The sequence below is a fragment of the Moschus berezovskii genome, chromosome 23, assembly GCF_049115385.1.
Source record: "Moschus berezovskii isolate FMDL1 chromosome 23, NW_MosBer_1.0, whole genome shotgun sequence".
Taxonomy (NCBI): Eukaryota; Metazoa; Chordata; class Mammalia; order Artiodactyla; family Moschidae; genus Moschus; species Moschus berezovskii.
In genome coordinates, this window is record NC_142482.1 from 59,045,227 (window position 1) to 59,067,264 (window position 22,038).

The window sequence follows — 22,038 nt, forward strand, 5'->3', positions numbered from 1 at the left end:
CAAGTGCAAACCCATGTGAAAAATGTAAAAACACCACAGAAGAAGCGATTCAAAGAAAAACAAAAACCGGAAGTCCTCAAATAACGATGCGGGTGTGCACAATTCAGAGAAGGTACGGGGACACAAAACCCTGCTTCCACACTGTCACGGCCTTAGGACGCAGCCTGGAATCCTCAAGGTCAAAGGGCACACGGTCTGCTGTCTTGGTTTTGTAGATACTCACGCTCACCGCCTCTGAGGAGGCACTTTCCGCAGGGAGAAGAGAAAGGGCGCAAACTACCTTCTGTGAGTATTTCACGTGGGCCAGAGGCGTCGGTATGCATTATAGCATTTGATCCTCGTAGCAACAACTTCTCCGGGCAAAGCGCCACCCCCGATACAGACGAAGGGATGGAGACCCTCGTCCCTGTTCTGAGGAGCATCCTTTACCAGCCGCAGCCAGAGAGGAAGGAAGCGCTCTCAGGGGACCCACAGAGAGGCCGCCTTTATTTCAACAACGACTGAAGTTGAAATAAAAGCGGACAAATTTCAGTTCCAGCCAACGAGATGTAAAGAAAGGCTAAAAACGTTTAAATATAATCAAACAATAAACCATTTGGTGAAAGATTAATAAAGCTATTGGGGAAAAGTGGTAACTTAAGACATTCTGCTGTGATAAACGGACTTACAAATGTTCACTCTCAAGGGGAAAGTTCTGGGCCTCTTAATAATGCAGACTTCCAAGAGAGGGAAAAGAATATTAAGCGGAATGATCAGGGAATGGGGTAATACACTTCAATGACTTTTTTTTTTCCTGGTTAAAGAGAAAAAAGGTTCCACTTTCGTAACAGAAAAGGCTTTTAAAACTGTACCCGAAGTATGCCTATTCCAGTAGAGAGTCCTAAACACACTGAAACCGCCTTGTAACCAAGTACTATCATGAAACGACCAAATATTCTCAGGGCAGCCACCAGAACTGAGGGTCACGCGTCCAGCACAGTTCACACAGCTGTGCTGATGGCGCAGACGACGTTAAAATCTCACTCACACAAACCCTGCAGTCTTCAGAGGCTGGCCACGTATGTCATCTTCTAAGTGCCCCTGAAAGTGGAAAGGCTTCTGAGTGCCCCCGAAAGGCGTTTTCTCCTCTCCTGTCCTTCCCTCTCGGGAAGGGGACACTCGGTTGCAGCTAAGAGCTGTGTTAGCTCCCCCCCCCCCCGCTTTTTAATAGGAATACTCTCAAGGAGACAAAATGCTCACACAGTGCTGGGCAGGGTGACCCCCAGACTCTGATCCTAAAGGGATTCCTCCTGAGACCTCCCTCTCCCTCACAGGGACCAGGGGGCAGGCACCTGTGACTAAGACTCGTTTCCAGGTGGGACGGGCCGAGCCCCGCGTGCGCACCTCCACTCCTGAGAAGGGGCAAGTACGAGGCCAGTGAGAGGGCTCCTGCAGGCACCTGAGCATCACCGTGCCTGCTTTTCCCAGGGCACAGGGCGCTTCCTCTCGCTGGACCCGGAGGGTACGGAAGCGACCCTCCAGACACGCGGCCCGGTCTCCGCTCCTCCTGCCTTCAGTACCGGCCACCTGTCCGACCCCCAGCGCAGCGGCCGAGGCCTGGCTGCGCCCAAGTGGCTGAGAGTGCCGTGCTAAATCCAGAGCCTCTGCGCTCTCATCTGTCACGGAGCAGGTCACATTTCTGTGCGGCCAATGTTTTCTTCCAGCATAATAGGAACACATAAGCCTCTGTTCCTGAAGACGGCCCATGATGCGAGGGCATCCCCTGTGGGGAGGGATGGACGCAGCTGTGTCCACCGCAGGAAGACAGCAAGGCAACCAGATGACACTGCAGGGGCGTCCCTGCCTTGCCTTTACCTTCTGAACACATGGCTGAGATAAGGACACACCCCTGCTCTTTCTGTGCTCTCCTCCAAACAACGGAGAAGTCGGGAAAGTTTGCTTCTGTCAGGGCCTCTCTCTGGTGTGTCCCTAACATGACAAGGACTCCGAGACTCTCTTTACAGCTTAAAGGTCTACAGTTTGTAAGGTGAGGAGCAAAGGAGAAATTAATTTCCTATTTTCTGAGGCCATTATAGTCTGCAAAAGGAAAATCCCCGTTTCACAGGTCTGATTCTTTCCAGAGGAGATTTGCTGCCATTCTCTCTCTCAAGCATCATCACTTCTTCACAGCTCTGCCGTCCAGCACTTTCTGGAAAGTTTTTGCAGATTGCAAAGCTCAGTGCCCTTTTTCCTACACGGAGCTCTCCCAGAGGGCATGCTCTGGCTCAGTTTCCCAAGTTTGTTTTGGAAGACAAGCACCACTCAATCCAAAATTTCAACATGGGAGCAACTGATAAAGAGCTCTGGGAAGTTAAAAGCTGGGGCTGCAGCAATGTTTCCATGATACCTGCTTTGCACTGCGATCACAGCCTATTAGTCTGCTCAGGAACTAAGCTGTGGTTCGAAAGGTTTGCGATAAAGGATTTTCAAACCTCAAAAACACGAGGATCCGCAGACAGGGAAGTGGTAACTTGAAAAACCGTCCCAGATACGGTAATAAATTGAGACGGTCTCCCCTGAAAGTTCTTTAAAATAAGCTGGAATCTGTATCACGCCAGTCTCCCTGTTTACCAGATATACAACTACTTTTAAAATAATTTCAGTGTATTTCCTGGAATGAAACTACAGTAAGTTATGGGCTGTACCTCAGCTACAGTGCAACTGTCAACATGGTGACACGTATGCTTTCTGATTCTGCCGAGTTTACTTTTCTTTTTATTAATATGATGATTCTACTGGGCTGACTACAAGGCGATGGTCCTCTCATAAAACTAAGGTCAAAGGTCGATCAACCTAATAAATGAAGGTAACAAATACATTCTCATACAGTGAATAGTGGCTGAAGGAGATGGAGTGACTTGCTTTCACACAGAGGGTGGCTGCAAAGGGCACCTCAGTAAACTCAGCTGGGAGTAACCCAAACTGAAAAGGATGGAGTTCCAGGGGTCCGCGCTGGGAGACGCAGGAGCCCCTCGGGGCGCCGAAGCAGCCAGAGTCCAGGGTGGAGCCCAGATCTGCCTCCTACACAGCTGCTCAGCCCTAAACCCGGGGAAGGTGGGCTTATCCAGGAGAAGTGCACACGGAGGCTGGTGCAGCATGCGCGTGTGTGTGGACAACCTTAGGAACGGGGTGAGCAGGAGGCCGAGGGAAGGGGTACTATGAGTTCCCAGACCAGCCTTAGGGAGTCGGGGCTTGGCACATTGGATCTGGAGATCCACACCGTGGGGACTCGTGTTGCGGAAGGGGTCTTACTGAGTCTGCACCCCGAGGGAAGGGGCTGAAGGTCAGAGCACGGAGCTGTGTCACAGGAAACTGGGGTCTTACTGAGTCTACACCCCGAGGGGAGGGACTGAAGGTCAGAGCACAGAGCTGTGCCGCAGGAGACTGGCGCAGGAAAGGGGACCCGGGACAGGTTAGAAACAAGGCACAACAGGGACGGGCGTGGGTGTCCAGGCTGCACAGGCCCGGCCTCCGCCTGGGCTCCAGAGCCTGCACCGGGGAGTCACCGGCTCTCCCGGCCCCAGATGCTGCGGCAGACCTCGGGCAGCGGCGGAAAATGAGAAATAGAGCTTTGGTCCTGAGAACCAAACACACAGCCCACTGACTTCCTTCCAGGCTCTGAAAGTCAAGCAAGGATTACGGCTCATCAGAACTGGGTGCACACTGTCTTTTCAATCCCAGAGCAGCTCTGCTCTGGCCCCTGACGAATCTAACACAGGTACGTGCCCAGGAGAGACCACAGCTCACCGTCCCGGGTATCAGATCCTGGAACAGATCCACCGGACCAATGAATCTAACTCTGCTCTCTCTGGCACATTTTTGTAAGTGTTTTCACATTTTTATAATTTTTTTCCCCCCAAAAGTACAGTTTCACCAACAAACGAAGGTGTTGATGATTGTGATTGATTACCAAACACCAAATGTTCTTTTTAAGCCATGGAATGCAATTTTCTGTAGCAAAGACAAAAATAAAAGGAGTGTAATAAGCTCAAATATTCTAAGTAAATTCTTTTAAATTTAAATTATAGGTTAAGGATAGCAAAAACAAAAGGAGAACCTCTTCATTTATTCTCTGGCATTTACGAACAGTCGGCCAGCCGCTGTGTTTCCCTTCAGCGGCGCATGCGGCGTTAGTGAAGCACTGATTAACTAGCGTCGTCCGACGTGCACCGCGTGTGCTAATCCCACATTCAGTGCCCTCTGAACCCCCACGATGTTCACACCGGCAGAGGCCGCCGCCTTCTACAGATGAAGTAACCAAGACACAGAGAGGCCAGTCAACCTGCCAGGGCCACAAAGCGAGGAGTGCCTGCCTCTCAGGGATTATCACAGGATGCCGTCAGCTCTGAAAACACAAACTCAGAGACACCTTTCAGCCAGGACACTCCCCAGGTCGCTGCAAGTCTTCACAATGCTTTCACAAACACTGCACTTGAGTGCAAGTTCTAAGTGAGGTTTTACCATGCCACTTTGGTGAAGTACAGAAAAATCAAAGAGATTTCTGAAAAGTTCTACAGAATTAAAACGAGAATTCAGTCCCCAACAATTAGTCCTCTCCTGTAAATCAAGATGACTCACACAATAAAATCAGCATAAAATAAAAAATTAGCACAAACATCCCTAAGGTCTGCTTTTTAAAAAAATACTCATAAACAGTAATTTACATAAATGAGAATCTCAGGGTAATATCAACGGTTGGCCTAGAAAAAATTCAATGCCATTTTTAACAACACATGCATGCTAAGTCGCTTCAGTCGTGTCAGACTCTTTGCAACCCCATGGACTGTAGCCTGCCAGGCTCCTCTGTCCACGGGATTCTCCAGGCAAGAATACTGGAGTGGGTTGCCACGCCCTCCTCCAGGTGATCTTCCTGTCCCTGGAATCAAACCCACGTCTCTTATGTCTCCTATATTGGCAGGCGGGTTCTTCAACACTAGCTCCACCTTATAAAAATCAATAAAAAGTGATTCCAGGCTCACCAAATAGAGTGGACTATGCTAGTTGGAAGGCTCAAATAGTTTAACATTGAAAATAATGTTTTACTACAGGAAGTTATTTTGAAAGAGGATAAAGCTTGAAAGAATGCTTTTTTCTACTATACAAAGTGACATATATTTTTTCTAATATACAAAGCTGTATCAGTTATTTCTCATGGCTTCTAAGCTTGAAAGCCTATGTTTACACCTTGGCACTGACTTTGATCGTAAGCAAGCTTCCTCATCTGCAAAATGGGATGATAACTGTGCAAACCTTACAGGCAAGAGCACATGAAGATAAACAAAGGTCTATGAGGAGACAGAAGGACGACGCATAAACCAGCTGGAACGGACAGAACCTCTAACAAACACTCCACCCAACAACAGCAAGAATACACTCTCTTCCCAACAACACGGACGTTCTCCAGGATAGACCATATGCTTGGCCATAAACCCAGCCTCAATAAATTAAAGGAAAAAAAATTGAAATGATGGAAAGCTTTCTTCTATTAACAATGCAGTGAAATTCAAAATTAGTAATAGAAAGGAATTTGGGAAGTTGTAAATATGTGAAATCAAACATACTCCTAAATAACCAATGGAAAAATCACAGAAAAATTAGAAAATACTTTGAGATGAATGAAAAGGAAAATACAACATACAAAAATTTATGGAATGTTACGAAAGCTATGTTTAAAGAAATTTACAGCTGTAAATGCCTGTCGTAGAAACATTCTCAAATAAATAGTCCAATCTTCTACCTGAAACACTGGAAAGAGATGAGTGAGCTAAACTTAAAGCAGACGGGAGGGAAAGTTATGTTTAGAGTGGAAAATTAAAAAATAGAACAGAAAAGCAACAGAGAAAAATAAATCAACAAACTGAAAAGCTACTTCTTTGAATGCTAAGTCGATTCACTAGTGTCCGACTCTTTGCAACCCACTGACTATAGCCTGCCAGGCTCCTCGGTCCATGGGATTCTCTAGGCAAGAATACTGGAGTGGGTTGCCACTCCCTTCTCCAGGGGATCTTCCCGACCCATGGATCGAACCCGGGTCTCTTAAGTCTGCTGCGCTGGCAGTCGGGTTCTTTACCACTAGTGCCACCTGGGAAACCCGTTTCTTTGAAGAGACGACCAATAAAATTGTCAAATGTTCAGCTAGATTGACTGAGGAAAAAAACTGAGATGATTCAAATTAGTAACATCAGGAAGGAAAGAGGAGACATTACTGCCCTTACGGAATAAAGAGGGTTGCAAGGGGACACTGAGAACAGCTTCGATGAGGCGGGCAGGTTCTGCAGAAGACGTGGGTTCTGACACTGACCCCAGGAAGAGACGGAGCCCGCGGCCAGACCTGTCACAAGAAAGGCGCTGAGCTCGGCCGTTAGAGGCTCTCGGAGAGAAAGGCCCGGAGGGCTTTGCCGATGGATTCCACCACATACTTAAGTGGAAGGAAGCAATACCAACTCTTCACGAGCTCTTCCAAAACAGAGGAGGATGGACTATCTCACACCTCACTCTACGTGGCTCGTAATTACCTCAAAGAAATGCAAGCAACCTGGAATATCCAAAACAATCCAGGGAAAGAGCTAAGTTCAAAGATTCGCATCTCCCAGTTTCCAAACTTCCCCAAGCCACAGGAACCAACACCGTGTGAGGCCTTGGGACAGACACACAGATCAGTGAAGAGAGCTGACAGCACAGACAAACCCTTACGTTTATGGGTAACTGAATATTGTAAAGGTGCTAAGACACCTCAATGGAGAAAGAAAAGATTTTAAACAAACAGTACAAAAGACTGAACCTGGATTCCTTCCTTACACTATACACAAATGTCAACTTAAAATGAAGTGTAGACTTAAATGGGAAAACGTTAAAACTATGGACTCATGGGACTGCACTTCACACCTGGTGGGGTGGCTGTCATGAAGAGGGCTGACAGTAACAAGTGTGGGCAGGGGTCTGTGAGACCGCAGCCCTCTCACACCGTTGTAGGGGGAGTAGAATGATGCAGCTCCTCTGGGGAACAGCGTGGCTGTCTCTCAAAATGTTAAACATGACCCCGCAAGTCCACTCCCCAGTGGCTACCCAAGGGAAATGGAGACACATGTCCACACAAAACCTGTACAACAATGTTCACAGCAGCATTACTTGTAAGGGCCAAAAAACAAAAGGACTCAAATGTCTGCTGACTGATGAAGAGGTGGATAAAATGTGGTATGTCCCTACAATGGCCTGTTACATGACAAGAAAAAAGATGCTACAACCTTGATGAATGTTGAAAGAATGAAAGCTAACTGAAAGAAGCCCGCACACTCTGGGAGAAGCCCACAGAAGGCGACTGCACAGGCGGACGGTAAGAGAGTCTTCCTAGGGCTCGAGGGTGGGAAGGAAGGAGAAGTCCCTGTGAATGGGTGTGGGTTTCCTTCTGGGACAATGAAAATGCCCTCAAATGGGGTAGGAGAAAGCGAGGAAACCACACAAGAAGGTAATACTTCCAGGATTAGATTTTGAGAGCTCAAATACAGAAGAAAAAAGAATTTTTTTTTTAAGCAGGAAGAATAAAAGGGAGCAAGCGAAACAAACAGATGGCATGCAGAAGGCAAAGTGACACTAACAGGCTAATGCGGAAGCAAACAGCTAAAGCTAAAGATTACTGTTGCTCAGTCTCTAAGTCACATCTGACTTCTCTGCGACCCCATGGACTGTAGCCCGGCCTGCTCCTCCGTCCATGGGATTTCCCAGGCAAGAATACTGGAGTCGGTTGCTATTTCCTTCTCGAGGGGATCTTCCTGACCCAGGGATCGACCCTGTGTCTCCTGCCTGGCAGGCAGATTCTTTACCACTGAGCCACTTTGGAAGCCCAGAAGCTAAAAAAGTAAAATAAACATTCCTAGGAGAAGATGAGCAGCAAAAAGAATAGGAGATTTTATATATATATATATACATAAAGGTAACACCCTTCATCAAAGTCCTTTAATATACTGATACATTCCACAGCATCATACTCTACCCTGCTTCGAGAAGTTCAGACTGAGACATCCATAGGATTCAAATTATTGCAGCATTACTCAGAAAAGCAAATAACAATAATAAGTAACACTTATTATTAGCCAACCATGTGCTAAACTCATTATCTTCTAATCTCCATCCTAGTCCAACAAAGTGAATACTATGAAAAAATCTCAATTTAAAGAGGAGCAAAATCAGGTACAAAAGTTATGCAGCTTGCTCAAGTAGCAGAGGGTGAGATTTGAAATCAGGACCTCATTCCAAACATCCATGCACTTACCACTACACCAGTGTGTCTCAGTACACCCTGAGTGCGTCGCGATTGTACGTAGACTAAACGGGGCCGTCTCATCTGAGTATTTTCATACGATAAAATACCAATTTCACAACTACGTAAGCTTTTCTTTTGAAATACGTATGTAAAAAAAAGTTAGCCAACTTTTTAAAAGAAATCAATATAATGTTTAAAATGGAACATGGAAAAATAAAAACAGCCTAATTTTTTGAGAAGGTGAAATTTGGGTCCCTTTAAAATGTTTTCCTAGATTTCTAATGTTCCTAAAATATTTGTGTAAAAAGAGAAGACAAGTTTGTTCTGATCCCCAAATCCTAAGTCCTCTTTCTAGTAAGTATATTTTCCATTGGTTCCTCCCACAACATTTTTAATATGCCCACCACTGAGCGTTCTCTCCCACTTCTGAGCGAGCCTCCTGCTCCCTCAGGAAGTAAATTCCTGACATTTATCAGATTTTTCCCTTCATTTTATCCTATCTTATCCTGATGCTCTCCAGCCCACTTAACTATTTATTCTGATGCTCCAGAAATGTTTTGCCCTGCAGGGAATCTGTAGACATATGCAAATAGTTTTAAAAAGGCAAGGGTTACTATGCTAATCCTCTAGGGTTTCTCTGTGTCTGATAAGCTGCCCACCTCTGGTATCTCAGCAAAGAAACTCCAACTGGCCAAGGGTCACCCTGAGGATCTCCCTCATCAGCCACAGAACAAGCCCAGGTATTGCTGGCTCCCGTGAGCAGACACCTCTGACACACCGGAGACTGTACATGGCAGGCAGACTAAACCAGATCTGGCTTTTCCGTACAGGAACAGACCTCCTCTTGCCTTTGGGCAAGACGGCTGGAAGACCACTCTGCTCTGGTCAACCCCACTCTGGGCTCGAGGCAGCAGACGCAGGCCGCCCGCACCCACCTGTGCATGTTCCCGTTGGTGGTGAAGGACTGCCCGCACACGGTGCACTTGTAGGGCCTCTCGCCGGAGTGCACCAGCATGTGCCGGTCCAGGGAGCTGGCCGAGCTCAGTGACTTCCCGCAGATGCTGCACGAGTGGTCGGCCCCACCTGTGTCCGTGTTGTGCTGTGGAAAGCAACGGTCACAGCATCACCGAGGGGGACGGGTCAAATCTCGGCGATCGGGAGGTGTAAATTCAGAGCTTCACATATACATGCACACATATATGTGTATTAAAACACCAGAAACACTTGTCAGCTATTTTTGTTGTTGTTTCATTTTAAATGTGTTCCCGAATGTCAAAATCCATCGGGACCATAGACTAATAAATCCTTTGTTCAATCTTCCGTTTCCATGTTCCAGTATTGATGAATACTTCTTCCGCGAGGCTCAAAACGAAGCTGGGGTCTTTGCAGGTCTTTCTCGGAGACACATATAGGTGAACTGACCACAAAAACTAACATGAGCCCAACTGTGAGGCAAGCGAGAAGGATGGACCTCATGTGAGTTCTTTTAGTTTGATGACTCAGTCTAGCTGTCAGAGAAAGAGAACTGAAACCTGCCTGGTTTAGAGTTCTGGCCTCTGAAATATGTTAAGAAGGAACATTTCTGTCCAAACCCAAGTTACTAAACGATGCTATTATTCAGTACCATGTTATGATTTGACTATTGTCAGCCCTTTACCGTTCTAGCTTCAATACTCTCATGAACCACCATCCACAGTAGGCAAGGGAGAAGGATAAATCTCCTAATAAAGAAGAAAAGCCAAATGAGATCCCAAATCAAGGGAATTCCCTGCTGCATGATGTAAGTTTACAGCAGTGCATATACTCGGGGTCTGCATCTGCAATCTCGCCGTGCTGTGAGGAGATCTGGTTCATGTATGACGAAGAGTCTGTTATTTGTGATCGGTTAACTAGATGTTTGCTGAACTCTGAAAAGGTGTTCTTTGTGACCTGAGACTCTGTCACAGGTAACATGGGCACACGAAAATTGTTTTATAACCACTCCTCAGAATTCTTAGAATGTTACATCTAAATTAAACAGCCACAATTCATCCGTTAAGATACAGTCACCGTCCCTCTTAACGACGAGCTATTTGAAACAAAAGCATAGCAGCGGCAGCAGACCTGGCGGATGTGCATGGTCAACTGGTGCTGAGTGGCGCAGACCTTCTCGCACAGGGGGCAGCTGTAGGAAGACTTCTCCTCCTTCGTCTCCTGAAAAGAGAGGAGAAAAGCATCCACTTCAACCCACAGTGAACTGGTGCCTCGCACGTGTGTTACACACGCCTGTGTCTCATGAGCTGCAGCAACAGAGTGGCTGAGGGCATGGGCTCTGGAGCCTGGCTGGGTGTGAGCTTGTCTGCCCTTGGTTTCCCAGTTTATAAAATGGGGAAAACCTAGCACCCACGGCATGAGCTACAATGAGGAGTGAATCGAACAGCACAAGAAAGCATAAGAACAGTGCTTGGTTCAGGGGTGAGTGCTCTTGTCAGATACCACTCAGTGAGGCGTCGGGGACAGCGAGAAATTAAGCATCAAGTCACAGCCGCGCTGGAACAGGGCTGCACTCCTCCCCAAGTTTGGCTCAGGCTCCACTCACTTGTTTCTGCCTGGTCTTGAGCCCCTAAGATACACGAAAGGGAATGGAGTGCTCATGACAAAAAACCCACCTTCCTGAGGGTGGAAGGCCCCAGTGCCCGCCTGGGTGCCCAGAGGGCATCAAGTGGGACCCTTTGCGGCTGGAGAACCTGCCCACCATTGCTCATAAATGGTAACCAAGCGTGAGGAAGGGAGGGAGCCAGCTCTGAGGCCTGACCCTCAGGCACTTTCAACAGCCGTCTTTTTACTTGTACTCATTCGACTGAATTTCTGTTCCCTGTGAATAATACCAATTATTAAACAGTTACTATGCACATGTGAAATGCTGGGTTTTTTTCACACGACCATTACAGATGGCCACTGTTACGGATGCCATTTTCGGGATGAGGAAACTGGGGTACAGAGAGGCAAGTAACCCGCCCCAAACCAGAGCCAGGATTAACACTCAGGCCAGCTGCTCACAGCCCATGCCCTAACCACTAGGCTACACAAGTCTGACCCAGAAAGGATCGCCCCCAAGGCACAGAAAGCAAACACCCTTGTGGCTGGCTCATGAGAGATGATGACAATAAAATAAAAGCCACCCTGAACACCACAGAGACAAACGGCGCCGTGCGCCTTGCGGGTCGGAGCGAACGCGCGAGGGGGGCTAGTCCTCAGCTCTACGGGAGGCCCGTCTCATTGCTCAGAGGCGAACACGCCCCATGTTAAGGAGCAAACCCACACCTTCTCTCCTCGAGTCTGAGAAGCAAGTATGCTACACATTTTCCACTCTCATATTAAAAAAAAAAAGATCACAGATATGAATTTTAAGGAAGTGTATTAACCCAGAGACAATTAAAAAACAAACAAACAAAAAAACCCAACCCTGCAGCCACACTCAGTCACCATCCGCCTCTACCCCTCCCAGAGGCAGAAGCCGTGTGTGCGCCGGGAGGCGGGTGTTCTCCGGTCAGGACGCAGCTGGCCGAGAACCACCAGGCAGAAAGCATGGATAAGAGAGTGAGGGCACCTGCCTGGCACCAAGGACCGCCGCAGGGCTGGTCCAGACTTGGTCTCTGGGGTGCTGTCGTTAAACTCTGAGGTGGATTAAAAAGCAGTTCTGGGGGCTTCTTCCCTGTGTTCTGACTCCACACTCCCAGCACAGGGGCCTGGGTGCGATCCTTGGTCCGGGAACTAGATCCCACATACTACAATGAAGATAAAAGGTCTCTCATGCCACAACTAAGATCCAGCACAACCAAACAGACACATAAATGTATTTTTAAATGGTTTGTTTTCTTGGTTGCACTGTGTGGCATGCAGAACTTCCCTCACCAGGGTCGAACCCGTGCTCCCTGCAGTGGAAGCATGGAGTTTGAATCCCTGGACCAGAAAGAAGTCCAAAAAGAATTTTTTTTAAAGAGATCCGCTGGAGGATGTAGATAAATGTAAAAAGCCAGGCCCTCCAAGCAGCCAGCCTCTTGAGGATGAAAATTCCTTAAAAAAAAAAAAAAAATCAGCCTGTGAGCCCCTTGAGGCAGACACCAGAGGCGCTGAGTGGCCCCTGGGACTAAAGGGATTGACTCCGGGGTCTGCTGTGAACTGGAGCCTGATCCCTCTTGGAGGTGGGCTGCGGTGCACTGCAGCTCTCAGCACAGAGTCGTGACATCCATGGTGGTCTGGGAGAAGGAGTCTCCAGACTCAGATGCAAGTTTAAAAACAAAGCAAACGGAAGAGGAAGCACCGCGATGCTGGCAGAGCCCTTCTGAAGAGGCCTGAGTCCAGAGACTGCGGCTGTGCTGGGAGAGGGAGCCTGCTTCCCGAGCTGACAGACAAAATTAGCAGCTAATGTGATAACTAACCATTCCATAATGAAACAATCTGGCACCCTTGCTGGCTTCTGGCAGTGGCTAATCTAAGCTGGAACTCTGCTCCTCAGGGCGCCCTCCAGCCCTCCTGTCCGTCCCGGTAGGGACCATGCTGAGGTTTTCTAGAGCACTATCCTCCCCATCCTGCCTCTCGCCCAGACCTCCTTTCAAAAGCCTAAGTCGGGGCCCTGAGGAACCGCAGAGGACACGGGAGGCAGGTGACGCATGGCCCAGGCACCCCTGTGGAGTCCCCTCCACGTCCCATGTGCGGATGGAAGGCCGTGGGTCCCTCCACCGCTCCACCTACGCTCTGAATCCCTGGGACGGGACCAGAGCCTGGACTTGGGCTGGCTCTGCCTCTGCTGGGTCGTGCTGGGCTCTCTCAGAAAGAGCTCGGCACTTGGCACACAGTACCTGGCTGGAAGGAAGTGGGGGGCGGGGTGGGGGGGAACACTATGCAATGGGGAGATGGACAGATAAATGGATGGATGGATGGATGGATGGACGGACGGACGGACGGACGGACAGTCACGTGAGACGGGAAATAAACCTTTTCTTCCCAGAGCTAGCGCTCCTTCTTGGCTCAGGCCACAGTCAAACAGGCTGAGAATTTTCTCAGGTACCCATAGGAAGAGAGGCACGCGGAGAAAAGGGAAAAAAAGAGAGAAAAAGTATCAATGCCCCCACCCGACAGCATCATTTAACTCCGAGTGTTCAGCCTTGAGGACGAGGTGGAGAAGCGGACCCGCCTCCGTTGTTGGAGGGATGTGAGGCTGGGGCTGTTTTTGGAGGGCACCTTTTACCAGGGGCCGTGACTCACGCTGGGCTTCTACAAATGTATAGGAAACCATCACTCTGGGCTGGAAGGACTGCACAGACAATTCTGCATAAGGACAGTCACTTTGGGGTTATTAATAAAAAAGAAAACTAACTCACAAAAGCCCAACAGGTTTACCGTCTTGCCCATCCCCGGTCTCCAAAGGCTGCCTTCTCCCAAGGCTGTGGTGGGACTCCACCGAGTCAGGGAAGCCAAGCCCTGGACGTTCACACCATGTGGACACACAGCAGAACAGCCACCTCGCTCCTCGGGCACTGTTGAGCACGCTGCTGCAGGGCAGCGACACCTTCTCAAGTGCGCCGTGTGGACATTAAGACTCATCTCATTTCCCAATGGGGGAGACATGGCCTTTCATAACATCTCTGTCATCCTATGCCCCTGTCCACCACAATGATCTCTGAAAGCTCAAGAGGAATACATGGCTTCCCGAGGGGGAGCCTCAGACACCCAGGTGCGTGCCTTGTCAAGGCTGGAAAGCTGAGAACAGTCCAGGAGAGTGAGGACTCATTGGCTACCTGTGCTGCAGACACTTAAAAAATCAAGCAGGAGGCATCGTAAAACCAACTAACCAGCTGTGTGAGTGAATGAAGGAGCCGCGTCACAGGAGAGGAGCGAGTTGGATTCTCTGCCCCCGGTGCCGTGAAGAAAGCGCACGCGCGCGCGTGTGTGTGTGGGAGACAGAGCCACTCAGTCACGTCCAACCTTTGTGTGTGTGTGTGTGAGTCGCTCAGTCGTGTCCAACCCTTTGTGACCCTATGTACTGTAGCTCACTAAGTTCCTCCATCTGTGGGACTTCCCAGGGAAGAATACAGGAGATCTTCCTGACCCAGGGATCAAACCCAGGAGTCCTGCATTGCAGGCAGATTCTTTACCGTCTGAGTCAAGAAAGCTTGGGTTCAAATTAAGTCACAAGGTCCCAGGGCGGGTGGGGGTTAGGGGTGCTCTCACCAACAGCTCAGAAAACCTTCTCTGCAAAAGGAAACAGACCTAAGCTACGAGCAATTAGCACCTGAAAAGGGATCACGGCCTCTGGGTGCATCTGTGCCGTTCAGACCACATCCACAGTTCTGGCTCAGGGAGCTGGGGCGCAAGGGGACATCCCTCCCCCAGTGCTCTCACGGAAGCCACCGCAGGTGCACAGACGCTTACCTGGTTCCTTCGGCCGATCCGATTTGGTCCCGGAGGCTTCGTGGGGGACTTGACGCTCTGGGGGCTCCCGCCATTCTCGGCGACCTTCCCCACACTCATGACTGCTGACATCATGGTGTTGATGGAAGACAAGTCTGAACCCTCCAGGCCAATGGGCGAACTTGACGTCATTGGGACAAGGGTTTAAGCTTCTAGAAAGCCTCGGCCACAGAACTGAAAGTGAGAAACTGCTGATGTGATTGCTGGGAAGCTGAGGTGTCTGTCAGGCAGGTGGCAGGGGCCATGGCTGCCACCACTGCCGCCAGGTTAAACCACCCCCCACTCCAATTCAAGCTGATGCGCGTGCCCATATGACGGAAGCTTTCGTCTCAACCAAGCGCTGTCATACTAAACTGACTGCCTTGCTTCCTTTCTGAGCGTGGGCCACTGACGAGGTGACCCAAGGCAGGTCCTCTTCCTTTGCTAATCTTTCATGAGGCAGAGTGGGAAAGGCTCCAACAATTAGTAAGGCCAGGAAGCCCATCTGGCCAACGGCCTCCTAACAGCCTACTCACTACTGTGCGCATGTTCTAGACCCAACAATGGAAGGTGAGAAACCCTGGCTCTCACCTAACTCCAGGCGGCAATACCTGATTTTAATGGGGGGTCCAAACTGTGTAAGACAGCTGAGAAGCCACACTACCACCCAATGTCGCAACCAAATTTCAAATCAGCGTAAAAAAGGCTGTTTCTTAAAACATTAGAAGATGTAACATACCTTCCCCCAGAAAACGGAAGGAAGGAAAACCGAGCCCGCACTGGCCATTACCTCCATTCTCTGCCCGAGCCGATGCACTATGAGCGCGTCATCTGCTGCAGGGGTCATGCACGTGGAGGAGGCCGTGAGGCGGGGGGCTCCTTTTTCTCTTCTCTTCGTATCTCTCGTTGACACTGGAGGGGAAGCAAGGGCAGAAAAGTTCAGAAGGAAAAAGAGAAGGCGCGTTTGCTGTAATCTCGGAGTACGGCTCTCACGGAACACAGGGAGCCGGCGGGAGCAGGCGTCTGAGTCGCCCTTTTCTTCCCCAACCACACTCTGCGCTTGTGTTCCACTCCTGACTGATGCTCCCGATAGCGCCGCCGCCCTCACTCCCAGCAGCCAAGACGACTCTGCGGTATCTCATTTTCTGGAGCTCACACTTGTCCACATACAGCGAACCTCCTTTCACACTCTACCCTTGTCCCCCACAAGGAGACTCAGACTCCCACTTGACCCGCGTCCCGCCTCCTCCTAAAACTGACCAAACATAAGGCAGGGAAGGAATCCGCTAAAGACTCAGCGTCTAGGAGGGAACAGATCAGACCTTAAAAAAACCTGGTAATACGGAAGGACGACTGCAGGGAACACTGCAGCCTCTGGACACGCCCAGCTTCACTTCTCCAGGCCTCTTCCAGCCATGCTCCTGCCTCACAAGTACTATTGGCTATAGGACATTAAGGCTCCAAGTAACCCGTTTCCCTTATTTTATCTGGAAAGATTTTCTCTGGCCATGTACCCTGTTATCCGCTAGTGTGCATTAAAGTCTGCAAGTCCACAAGTGCCTCAGAGATCAAGCTCATTATCTCAGGAGCAAAGTGAATACTCAGGAGCAGCCCTGGAGAGAACATGACTTCCTCTGGTTCCCCTTCTGCCTCTAGGAGAAGTGACCCAGGTAGGGTGTGACAAACGGGGACTCCTGGAGCAGCTGTGAACGTGTCCAGCAGCAGAGCAGGAGAGGCTGGGGACACAACTAACGAAGCCATCTGATGGCTTCACACAACTGATGGGCCATCAGCTGAGAAGCCCCAAGCTAATACCTTACCCAAGAGCCAAAGAGAACCTCAGCAATGACACTCTCCTTGCCACGAGACAAAAATCTGCCTTCCTTGTTAGTAGACACTTTGAAGAGCATGTGTGTGTACGTGCTAAGTTGCTTCAGTCATGTCCGACTCTTTCCGATCCCATGGACTGTAGCGCCCCAGGCTCCCCTGTCCATGGGATCCTCCAGGCAAGAATACTGGAGTGGGTTGTTGTGCCCTCCTCCGGGGGATCTTCCTGACCCAGGGATGGAACCCGTGTCTCTTGTGTCTCCTGCATTGGTAGGCGGGTTCTTTACCACCAGCGCCACCTGGGAAGCCCCAGACATTTTGAAGATATGAACCAATGGTTTTCCAAATGGTAAGTAAAAGGACTAACTAACAAACACACAACTGTTAAGACCACTGATCCAGCCTCACCCTTATATCTTCCATATTAAAAGAGGGAAAGGAAACCTCGGTCCAAAATTAAAACAAAAAAACAAAACAAGCCCCTCAACCCCAACGCTGTTTTCTTTCCATGAAGCTTCTCCCATATGGAAGACCATTTAAACTTATTAAAAACTGTGCTTCACAATTCCCATTCTGACTGCCTTTGAAAGTTTGTTTGGGAAACTCCTCTCTAGGAAACAACATTCAACACACACACACACACACACACACACATACATGCACACACCTCATTTTCTTTTTTAAAGGGTTTCTAAGCAAAGTATCATCAGTCCCCTAGAATTGTAATCCAGTCAGTTTACAATTATTTCCTTGATTCACGTGAGGGGCACTTCTATACCAAAACCCTCTCATTCTTTTAAATATATATCTCCCAGAGGTGTTTTTTAAAACATTTATTTGGCTGTGCTGGGTCTGAGTTGCAGCAAGTGGGATCTAATTTCCCGACCAGGGATGGAACCCAGGTCCCTCGCGTTGTAAGTGTGAACTCTCAGCCACTGGACCACCAGGGAAGTCCCTCTGCCCCCATCATAGTTTTAATATACATCAAATCATAAATGACTAGAAATCTTCTTTACTGTAATTATATTATGTCAGTAAAAATTATCTCAACCTTTCTACCATTTACAGTGGGATAGTGTCGATGATCTTGCTTTTGTCCTATTATTGCACTTAGAGAAGAAAAATGTGGTAGAGTTTTTCAGACCAGGGAGAGATTCAAGCAAGCACCTTTCAGATCAACATAAAATTAGAAGTTACAAACAACATGGTCTAAGTCTTTCACTGAGTAGGGGAAGAAAACAGGACAGAAGAGAAACAGTCAACGAGAAAATTAACGAAAATATATTCACCAAAAAGTTAAAGGGCTGGCAAGAGTTTCTGTCACAATCACTTAAGATGTCAAAGAAACCTTCCCTGCAAACTATGTAAATGCCCTACGTATAGAAAACCCAGCAACAGTCACAACTGCTCACCAACCTACGGGCTGAAAGCTGCAAGTGCTTACATCCCAACTGGAAAATGAGAGAAGTCAGGCAAATTTGCTGTTTCCCACTTTGTCTGGACAGGAAGACATTTGCTAAATTTATTTCCTCCTTTGGGATGAAGTGTGAAGTGTGACACTGCCCAGTGATGACGCCAAGATCGCTGACATTTACTTCCTTTTCCTAGTTCAAATGTAAGTAAACAGTATTCTCATCTCTGACCGGAAAGTGCAATTAACAAAATGAAACTCCTAGTTACACTGTTTGAAAAGAAAGCGGTCAGTGGACTCATCCTTGGCTTTCAGTGCTTTCAGAAGTACTCGAGCCAGCCTGTATAGAAAATCTTTTCTAAGATTTTCCTCTGGGTGTGCGCTTGTGTCTTAAGTGTGACTTCTCCTTCAGGGAGGATGGAACAGGAAGAATGGAAGGGACCTGGTATAAAACAACGCAGCTCATTGTTCCCAGCAAGAAAAAACAAATCCACCTTAAAATTAAGGTGCACTTATCCACTCATTTAACCAGGAGCCCGCGGCCAGAATTAGTCAGTCCTCCCTGCCCACGCCTGACCCTGGACCACACTAGAGCGATGACCCAACTGACCACCCTATACCTTCTGATTCTCAATCTCAGGGTTCCGATGAAAGGCAGGATTAACAGTTTAAGGTCCATTTAAAAAGCACATTTTTCTTTATAAATATTTACAGTCCTAATAGTTTCATTCTCTGCTCCCTGACACCAATCTATACATGTGCTCTATAACTGCAAATAAAAATAATAATAATAGCCACAATGAACAAAATAAAAATCACTGACCCCATTCTAGTATCATCTCCTTTATCTGGGACCAGAGAGGACTGGAAACCCTGATGAGATTCCCAAGTCACAGACATGAAAGGAAATCCCTTTGACATGGCCAAGAGGACTGGACTGGCGTTCTAGTTTTGAACACAGAGTCCAAATCTGGGGGTGGCAAAGGAGAAGCAGGGAACAGGGGTGCCTGCAGCGTGGCTTCCTGTGAGCCAGAGCCCCGGCACCCTTTCCAAGACTTCTCACCCCACGCCCCAGGCCACTAGCCCGGGGAAAACCAGTAGTCCACAGTGAGAACTTGTCTGTGGTTTTGCAGCAAAGCCTCAGGAGGACCCCAAGCAGAGGGTGGACCACTCCAAGGGGATGTGGGGACATGAAGGAAGACAACACTCAAAGTTACTGTGACCCAAGGAAAGCCAATCAAGTTAGACTGACCTGTCCCCTTCGTCTTCTCAAGCGGGCCCTCCTTGCTGAGGAGCTGGTGCTGGCGGGGCGGAGCGTGGGCAGGGTCACGCCTCAAAGCCACCGCCTCTGGAGCAAAGCGCAGCAACCTGCAGAAACGAGAAGCAGGGGCATGAAGAGGGGTCCACGCCAGGGAAGGTCCTGGCCCTGCACCACGCTCTGCACTTGCACCCCTGGGAGCCACCAGCGAAGGACAATGGCATTCCCCTCCCCTCCCCGCGTTTCTAAGTAAGCTTCCAGCAACGAGGTCAACGCCACATGAGCAAGAGCGACTGGATTCAAGCGTGACCTGGAGAGGAGCCCCCTAAAGCACATCCCAACAACATCGCGGGCAACACCACGTGGGAATGGCTCCAAGGGGAGCTCTGGGCACCTTACTGGTGTGCTGGCAGAAGGCGAGGATGGATGGCCAGTTTCAAGGTGGAGAAGAAAAGACAGCAAGCACTCAGTGCTGTCAGAAAGAGGAAGAGAAAAGAAGAGAACTGAAAGGAAAACACGTGGAACTAAACAGTCGCTTAACGTAAAGGAGTGACGACTGCACCTTTTCCTGAGTGATGGAGAAACTGTCCTGAAGTGTATCTTTCCTTTTCTGTAAGGAAGACACAGAAAACTCAAATCACACACACCCTTTGAGGGTCTGAGAAAGTCAGCTCGGGGGTGCCACCAGGGGTCTCTGATCCCTGATCTGGGAGAAAGCTGTGTCTGGCCCTCAGGAAAGTTAGAGAAACCCGGAACGTAACCTCTCCCAGAGCCACCCAGCCAGCACGTTCTGTCTCTGAAACAGCCTCTGAAGAGGGCAAAACCGGGCAGAGCAAAGGAGGGAAGTGGCGGCCACACGGACAAGCGCTGGAGAGACGTTCGCTCGATGCGCGTCTATCAAATCCTGCGGGGCGCCTGCAGGAAAGCTGCCCTGCACGTCACACACCCAGTTATCACCCTGAATCTCACTAGCGTTTCCGCGCAGTTACTAAGCACACCTAAGGCGGGCAGGCTCCCGCTGGACCGGTCCGCGGCGGGTCAGAAACCCAGCAGGGCTTCCGGTCAGAAGCAGATGCTCAGTGATCTCTGACACCACAACAGCTTCTCTCTCTACACCTCACTGCTTCAGGGCTCCATCGATTTTCTTTGTGCCTTTCTCTTTTGAAAAGGTCTTCTTCAGATTTTGAACAAAGTGTCAAAGAAGCAAGGAGTAACTCACAGGGACAGCCCCTGAAAGACCAGAGGCCTCCCCCCGGCCCCGGTAAACTCGAAGGAACCCTTATTACGACCTCAGTAATTCTCTCCGTGTTTCCTGTGAGCAAGACCCTCCTTGAGGAGCTGATGAAAATTATGGACCCTTCTACACATAAAAGGACATACCCCACACCTAACATTTTCCTTCAGTATCAAAAGGATCAGAGACCCCAGAAACTCATCCTGAATAAGCAGGGTAAGAATCTTGGTTTTACTTGTTATGTATGAATTAAGACCATTTTATTAAAATTCCCAAGAGGTTTCAGAAACGAACAAACCAGATCATCCCCACCCATCTAAATTTAAAGATGCCTAAAGGTGCAGTCCGTGGGGTCTCTTAGGGTCGGACACGACTGAGCGACTTCACTTTTCACTTTCACATATTGGAGACGGAAATGGCAACCCACTCCAGTGTTCTTGCCTGGAGAATCCCAGGGATGGGGGAGCCTGGTGGGCTTCCGTCTATGGGGTCACACAGTCGGACACGACTGAAGTGACTTAGCAGCAGCAGCAAAGGTGAAATTACAAACTTAAAAAAAAGCAAGCAAAGTTTCCCTATATTGTTACTCATTTTTATTAATGGCAAATATTATCAGGAAGAAAATCTGGAGAATAGCCCCGTGGTTTTTCCCCCTAGAAACTGCCAAGATTTCCAACTGTAGTCTGAACTATGGTTTTTCACGTAATGAATAAAAACGTACATCAGAGAGACAAGTCTCTGGAATTGAAACTGTCCAGAATATAACTAAGGTTCCCATTAAAATGTGGACCCTCTCCCTCCCCTCACTTAAAAATGATACTTTAAAAATCCACCAAGTAACCTCTTCCATCCACTTGGGGGAACCAAGGAGAGAAGGCCATCTTCACAGACTTGACCCTAGAAGTCCCTGCCTCTGATCTTGGATGTAAATGATCTGAATATCAAGAATGTCGTGTGATTAAGCTGAATAACAAGAGTCACTGCCCTGTTTGTTTTGGGTTCCACCAGGCCTAAGGGACTCACACAACTCAGAGCGTGGAAAAGTACAGGTCAGCTCTTGGAAGGAAATTCAAGATGCCTCTGACTATCACCACCACCTCAAAACAAAGTTTGGGTGGGGGGGGTTAGACCCACCAGGAGAGACTGTACCTAGAGACAGGAATCCAGGAAGCTGGAGGTGGGTCCCGTTTCTGGGGAAGGAGCCTGCATTTCCAGATCGCATCCCCACACAGGCTCTGCCCAGATCAGACCCCAGGGAGGCAGGGTGGCAGGGAGCAGGCAGAGGTCCAAGCTGGGCTGTGGGGAGGGGCAGGCCAGCCTGCCCCAGTCCCTGAGGAGATAAGGGACCCTGCTATGCTCAGCCAGAAAGAGGAGATTAAGGACCCTGTCTCCAGGTCCAAAGAGATAGCACAGGAAAGATGAGAGATGAAAGGGAAGATGGTCCAGAAGCAAGGCTCCCAGCCTGCGCAAGCCCGCAGGGCTCTCGACATGAGATCTACAATCTGTCCTGAGGCCCCCAGGAGAGATGGGGGAGGCTCGCATGCCGAGGATGACAGCGGGAGCCCGAGACCAGGTGG

The 22,038-nt window shown here is 49.0% G+C and overlaps 1 protein-coding gene across 9 annotated transcripts in view; it reads right to left on the minus strand.

Annotated features, from left to right (window-relative positions):
* The window catches only part of RREB1 (ras responsive element binding protein 1), a 162,898-nt gene that overhangs the window by 40,839 nt on the left and 100,021 nt on the right, over positions 1–22,038 (minus strand). For 7 of the 9 annotated variants that reach the window (XM_055406706.2, XM_055406702.2, XM_088831063.1 and 4 more), the window contains 5 exons: positions 19,222–19,337; positions 15,522–15,643; positions 14,714–14,926; positions 10,403–10,492; positions 9,235–9,398 (listed from right to left, as the gene is read on the minus strand). In XM_055406706.2, the coding sequence (XP_055262681.2) occupies positions 9,235–9,398; positions 10,403–10,492; positions 14,714–14,884 (425 nt within the window). In that variant the 5' untranslated portion in view covers positions 14,885–14,926; positions 15,522–15,643; positions 19,222–19,337. Of the gene's footprint in view, positions 1–9,234; positions 9,399–10,402; positions 10,493–14,713; positions 14,927–15,521; positions 15,644–19,221; positions 19,338–19,789; positions 19,818–20,225; positions 22,026–22,038 lie in introns of those variants that run through there. The other 2 variants (XM_088831065.1, XM_055406705.2) reach the window with 2 other exon arrangements.